Below are 7,510 nucleotides of genomic sequence, written 5' to 3' on the forward strand. Positions count from 1 at the left end.
TAGGACTTTATACCTTTCCCAAGTTTTACTGTAATCAGCGTGAACAGACTCACACGATTGTTCGCTAAAGTATCCTAATCCCTTATTGGTTTTCGTACAAAATTCGATTGTTCGCTAAAGTATCCTAATCCCTTATTGGTTTTCGTACAAAATTCTGATACATGGTAAAATATTGCATGGATCTTTGGTGTAACTGGAATTCCAAGGGATTCGTAACTCTTTTTAAAAGCGTCGATATGCTTTTGAAAATTGAAATCTAGTTCGATTGAAAAGCATCCGTCAACAACTTTTTTCAATGCTCGAAACGTATCAACATATGTATTTTGCGCAACTCAAACATTTCATGCAAATCCTAAACACTTGGTACACCTCTTATCGAATTTTATTTCAGTACCTTTTCTTTCTTCTTTAAGTTTTTGTCTTGACTCTTTTTTAATGTGCTTCTATCATTTAAACTTTTAACGTTTGGTAGATTCTTATTTCGCAAGTCACTGATTTTTAAATAGAGAAAACATGTACAATTTTCACTAGCTGATGAAGAACGCGTTTTTATTGATGTTAACTTACTGAAATCAGGAACTTTGAAGTTTTTTTATTCTTTAGCGCCTTATACCCCTGACAGACAGCGCGTTAATTCGGAATAACTGCATTAATCGGGGTTAATTCGAGAGTTATCTCGGTTAACTCGGTTTACTAACTCCCATTTAATCCTCAAAATTTTAGAGAGTTAGAGGGGGTTCGTGTCATTTTCGTTGGCAACATTGTTAAACATGGCCGCTTTTTATCTATTGTGAATGAAAATTTGCAATACTGACAGCTGTTTTTCAATTAAATGTAAACAAAAACATACGCATGCTAATTTTTTCTAAAATGGAAGTTTTAATAATAATGTATTTATGTATATTTTTTTAATAATTAGTGATTTTGTACTAGTTGTGTGGCTAACAACCGCAATATTTCCTTTCTATCCAATTTCATTTCACCAAAATGGAAATATTATTGCCAGTCAGCTGTTATGGGAGTTTATAACTCGCTTTGCTGCCGTCTGTCACCCACAAAATTGGAACTGATTAAAAGCGCAGTTAATCCGAGTTAACTCTGCCGTCTGTCTAGCATATTATTCACTGACAAATTGCAAGTAAAACATATAACACTAGGAAATCTTTCGTCTGAAAAATCAAACTGATCCAACACATTCTTTAGCTTAATTTGCATTTTCCCTTGTATAATTAGCATTTTTTTTAACTTTTTTTCATAAAAACCAGACATAATTTTGAACGATTTGCAGTGTGATTTCCAGGTTTCTTATAATTCGGAAGGAACAATTAAAGAAATGATATTTATATTAGTACATCATTATACAAACTATTTTTCTAAACGTCCAGGTATTATAGTTAAGGACTGTACCGAAAAGGAACTGCACACTTTCAATTCAATATTTCTCACGAACTAGCCGTTTGATCGCATTGTGGTAAGTACCGTTATAGCGTTTTTAGACAGCCAAATAAATTAATCAATTCAAATTTAAATCGAGAAACCCTTTTTACCGTTTATACTTCCGGCTACTCGATTTACGATCAGCTGTTACACATTGTTGTTTTTGCTTTTCATAAGAAGTTGGTAATTTCATCAGCTGATTATTATTTTTCAGCAGCGCCATCTACCGTCTAGTAGTATTAATGCTATTTTATAAAAAAATTCAGCCAATCGCAGACAAAGAACATATATCGTACGTCTTTGTCGCAGAGTTGCATTTGATTTTCACGTCGATTTAAATTCAATTTAAAATAAATGGAGATTTTATTTTGTATGATAAATCGATATTAATAAGCGTTTCAATCGAGTAGAGGCCGGTAAATTGATCAATTTGCTTCTGTCTAAAAACGCTATTAGAAAGCGTGATCAGTTCTGCTTCTATTGTTTTTTCTTTCTCCGTAATTTGTTATTTCATTTTCGCTATGGGTCGAATCAAAGAGCACGTGCGTAAGCAAATTGTGCGCAATTTACCAGATTTGTTCAAGCATCATCTATAAAAATCTTATTTTCGCTACCAAACAAAAAAAAAACGCCAAGTGGATCATTTTACGTTTATTTTCTTTCTAATATCACCCAGAAACAGAATCCACTTGAAAATTTTATTTACCTAAAAATTTTATTTAAAGTCGCTCCAGAGCACCGTGGGAGGCAAGAATGATAGAAGACAAGATTACGACATTCGTTTACAGTTAGCTTTTTTGGGTTTTCTGTGTCACTTTCACGACCTCAGAACACGCGAGCAACACAAAAAACGAAAGAAAAATTGACAAATTGCACGGTGGTGCAAAACAATAAAACCAAAACAAAGAGCTGAAGTCAAGGCTAGTGCTTAATTATTATTTAAAATTCTAAGTGAAAAATGTATTAACTTGAAAAAGAAGTCCGCAATGGCGGAATTTAACAACAATAGTACAAAAAAGTCGTATATAAAGAGTTTTTTTTTCACTTTTCCAACCAACAAAAAAGTTGGCAAATTGGCGAACTTTTTGTAACAAAACATATAATTTTAATTATAAGTATGCCTTATTATATTGGATCATTTTATACATGACAATTTTAGGAATCACGTTCATTGCGATATTTTATCTGCGCATTATTCAATTTGGTTCACTATGTTTCACATTTCCGTTTTCCACTTGACAATTCTTATGTTGCCTATTCCCTTTCGTGGGTCGTGAGCGCGTCACTATGTGGTAATCGTGTCTTCTATCATTCTTGTTGGGAGGTGTGTTTGAGAAACAGATTTTTCTGTATAATTGAAAAAATTATATTTATTGTGATTTTCTGACTTAACTAGGTCCATATTTGAGCGCTGCTTATCAAGTACGCAACTGCTAACCGTCGAATCATCCTTTCGCACCGATATTCAATGTGGTTTTTCGTCCGCTGTGTCGCACTATACCATAATTAGTAGAATTTTTACGAAATTTTGAGATACAGTTCCGATGTCGCTTTGGTCTGGAGCCATTTTGGAACCGCTTTCATTGCATTGATTATTACTTGTTCCTCGGCTGATAAACTACAACCACGAGGCATTTTAGGGTTAAAGTTAAATACATACATATATGTGATCAAATTTTTAATAATTCATTAAGTTAATGCACCTACAACAATTTTGCAAACTAATTTTAACAAAAAAAGGGCAGCTGAACTGATTTTGCACATATAAATATTTACTATGCAATACCCAATTCACAAGCACATTCATAATGTAACTGTACAACGAACGAGAAAAGTATGAAACAGCAACATATCAACCTTTTATTCCACATTTACCGAAATCCAAAAAAATAACAGTGAATAAGAAATACAAACGAAAGCAGAAATGCACATATAATTCTTTGTATGAGGTATAAATAAATAATAATAAAACCTTATCAGATTTGGAAAATCAATAGCTGATCAGATATTCCCCATGCGCCAAATCTTGGACAAGGCCCGTGAAAAGAAGATCGACACACATCACCTTTTCGTCGATTTTAAAGCTGCTTTTGACAGAATCTGAATCTGAATTTGGTATCCCTGCAAAACTAATACGGCTGTGTAAGATGACGTTGAGCAATACCTCCATCTGGATCGGGAAGGACCTCTTGTTCGAATGGACGAAAACACTCCAGCTTTGAAAGTGTTCAATGCAGTATCCGCCGGTGGAAGTACAGGAAGGGGAAGGCCTCCACGCCGTTGGAAAGACCAGGTGGAGAGTGACCTGGTTACACTTGGGATTTCCAACTGGCGCGGAATTACGAGGGAAAAAGCTATTATAGATTCGGCTATAATCGCATAAACGGTTCCTACGCGAATTACATACATACATCCATCTATAGAGCTAATATTTTCATATTACAACACTTCCGTGTTGGGTTCTTTATTCATAGTAAATATATAGTCTCTCTTTACTTTTAGACCTTACAAACTTACATCACAGTCTAATTATTTAAACATATTTACTTGAATTATAGTTATTATAAAAAATATGGCGAATTAAACTCATATTTAAAACATTCGACAAAATATCTTTGGCGTCGATTTTTCTTAACTTCTACAGTAGTCTATCACTCTTTGTCATCCAGTTTCTTTTCTCCATCTTCGTCTACTTTACTTAGTTTCAAGAATACTTCGTTCAGTTCCAATTCGGAACGATATATTCCCGCCGCCTCTTCCATCGCTATTTGTGATTGCCGACGTGCAACTTCTGCATTGCTCACCTTCCGTCCAGTTCGAAAGTAGTTCTCAATCTCCAGTAGTGTGCGACCCTTTGTCTCGGGCACAATAAAATAAATGAACGCCGCTCCCAATAAGGAAATCCCTCCGAAGAAGGCGAAACAATTAGCGGTGCCTATCCAAACTTCCAAGGTAGGATACAGTTTTACTACACTAAAGGAGAACAGTAGACCAATGCACAGAGTAAATCCACTGGCGCTGCCACGTACACGTTGTGGAAATACCTCCGAGATCATGAAGAATGGCAAAGTCAGCAGTCCCATCGTGGAGAAGATTATGTGCAGCACAATGGCGAAGACAGACAATAATGGCACTTGCTCGCCGATAACTGGCCACCATCCATTAGCGGCAAGCAACAACATGCAAATAGTCATACCTGTTGCTGAGAATATACCAGCTGGTCGACGTCCCCATTTTTCGAAAATCATGCCCATGAAGAATGTGGTGATTATACGTGCCACACCAACGAACACAGCCACCAGCAGCGGATCGGCAGAGACACCAGCGCGTGTCGCAATTTGTGCCGCAAATACAATCACAACAACAATGCCAGAGCACTGTTGGAAGAAAAAGAAGCCAATCATCATGATCAATGGTTTGTAGACCTCCGGTGCGCGTATGGCCTGCAGAAGCGATTCATTGGCAGCGGTTGTCCGACTGATGTCCGAGTTCTTTTTGATGAGCGCCAACTCTGTTTCGAATTCCTCGTAAATGTTGTTATCTGGTTTAAACAAGAAACGAAATAGGACACTCTCTTTTTATTTCATACAATAGTATTTAAAACTAACCATTTTTTGAGAGACCTCGAAAATATTTGAGCGACTTGCGAGCTCGTTCCACATAGCCTTTCTGTAGCAGCCAACTTGGAGATTCAGGCATGGGCAGGCAACAGCAGAACGCCAAGCATTGATAAACGACGGATATAATGGAGATCAATTTAAAGTTGTTCTGAAACGAATGAAATGATATTCGTAAATCGACCACGGCTCCCCATAATAGGTTGAATGTTCATATGTACAGTGGCGAACAATAATGGATCAATGTTTGTCACTTTTATATCTGTTCATAAAATCGGTTCTAATGAAGCAAATTTAACCAATTTTTTTATTTCATGAATTATTTATTATTCTAATAGAAAACATAAACCATAGTAATAAAAATGTAATGCATCAATATTATTGCTATAATATTGTACATGTAGTTATCCAATTTTGCAAACCGATAACGGTAATTAACGTTATCAGCTATATTTTAAGTACATATTTGTATTATGTGTACTGAGTTCAGTAAATATTGAACGTGTAGCATATTTTGTGATTTATAAATTCGAATTGGCGAAAAGCAATAGTGCAAAAATTGGAAAGACGAATATATTCTAATAAAATGTACATGAATTATAATGTTTACAGATCAGAACAGGAATCTTTGCCAATGCTATGCCACTTATCTGCCAAAGGTTTTTTTTGATAGCGTCCAAATAGTTAAGTTAAAATTTTGTACGAATGTCAATCTACTACATGTATAAGAATGGAAACGCATAATATGGTCAGATGAAGCATAACTGCCTTCCCTAAATAAAAGCGGCAGCGGCAAATGATTGTCAAAAAATTCTCATGCCCATACAATTTGTATGACGGATACCTAAATAACGGAACGGCGACGCTAAGCGGTTGAAATTTTCTATTTTGACGGAGCGTTGCGAAGTAAAGTTGGCTGCGAAAAACGAAGTTTCTCTATTCAATAAAATTTCACAACAACAATTCAAGTAAACATTTTGATATTTGACGTAAAGTTGCCGCTTTATTTAGGGATGGCGCATCGACGTTAAAGCTGAGCGGAAAAAAACGTTCCGCCAACGCTTTTATCTAGGGAAGGCAGTAACTCAATCGTTTCCAATCGGCTGGTAAACAATAATTCTGGCATCGACGACGGAAAATACCTCAATTGTATTAGATTGGCCCATTAATGAAAGTTGAAGGGAATACGAAAAAGGAATATTGGTATTTTGAAATCAAATTTGCCAGGATTCGTTGACATTAGCGCATATCCCGAAGACGAAATAATGCTTTAGCAAAATGTTGACCCAAAACTCATAGCCAAAATCGTGACAGATTGGTTAGCCAATCAAAGTCAAAGTCTGAAATGTCCTGCACAAAGTCTGGATCTGAACTCTATCGAAAATTTAAGAGCTCTTAAAATACTGTTGGCTGTTTATCAAAGAGCCCTTAAAAATATGGGGTCTAATCATTGAATCCGCAGCGAATTCGATTTCGATACGATAAAGATTTTCGATCGAAAAAGTTCATGCAATCATTGATTCCGTCACCCACAAAATTGGAACTGATTAAAAGCGCAGTTAATCCGAGTTAACTCTGCCGTCTGTCTAGCATATTATTCACTGACAAATTGCAAGTAAAACATATAACACTAGGAAATCTTTCGTCTGAAAAATCAAACTGATCCAACACATTCTTTAGCTTAATTTGCATTTTCCCTTGTATAATTAGCATTTTTTTTAACTTTTTTTCATAAAAACCAGACATAATTTTGAACGATTTGCAGTGTGATTTCCAGGTTTCTTATAATTCGGAAGGAACAATTAAAGAAATGATATTTATATTAGTACATCATTATACAAACTATTTTTCTAAACGTCCAGGTATTATAGTTAAGGACTGTACCGAAAAGGAACTGCACACTTTCAATTCAATATTTCTCACGAACTAGCCGTTTGATCGCATTGTGGTAAGTACCGTTATAGCGTTTTTAGACAGCCAAATAAATTAATCAATTCAAATTTAAATCGAGAAACCCTTTTTACCGTTTATACTTCCGGCTACTCGATTTACGATCAGCTGTTACACATTGTTGTTTTTGCTTTTCATAAGAAGTTGGTAATTTCATCAGCTGATTATTATTTTTCAGCAGCGCCATCTACCGTCTAGTAGTATTAATGCTATTTTATAAAAAAATTCAGCCAATCGCAGACAAAGAACATATATCGTACGTCTTTGTCGCAGAGTTGCATTTGATTTTCACGTCGATTTAAATTCAATTTAAAATAAATGGAGATTTTATTTTGTATGATAAATCGATATTAATAAGCGTTTCAATCGAGTAGAGGCCGGTAAATTGATCAATTTGCTTCTGTCTAAAAACGCTATTAGAAAGCGTGATCAGTTCTGCTTCTATTGTTTTTTCTTTCTCCGTAATTTGTTATTTCATTTTCGCTATGGGTCGAATCAAAGAGCAC

General features: G+C 35.4%; 1 protein-coding gene across 1 annotated transcript; it reads right to left on the reverse strand.

Moving 5' to 3' along the window:
* Nucleotides 1–3,855: 3,855 nt before the first annotated feature.
* LOC128922546 (facilitated trehalose transporter Tret1-like) lies at nt 3,856–5,265 on the reverse strand (the record flags this gene model as incomplete). The annotated part of the gene is made up of 2 exons (XM_054233474.1): nt 3,856–4,978; nt 5,046–5,265. Coding segments are annotated over 2 exons (1,110 nt in total), but the record flags the coding sequence as incomplete, so codon positions are not given.
* Nucleotides 5,266–7,510: the final 2,245 nt, after the last annotated feature.

Source organism: Zeugodacus cucurbitae, chromosome 6, assembly GCF_028554725.1.
Source record: "Zeugodacus cucurbitae isolate PBARC_wt_2022May chromosome 6, idZeuCucr1.2, whole genome shotgun sequence".
In the NCBI taxonomy this organism is placed as follows: Eukaryota; Metazoa; Arthropoda; class Insecta; order Diptera; family Tephritidae; genus Zeugodacus; species Zeugodacus cucurbitae.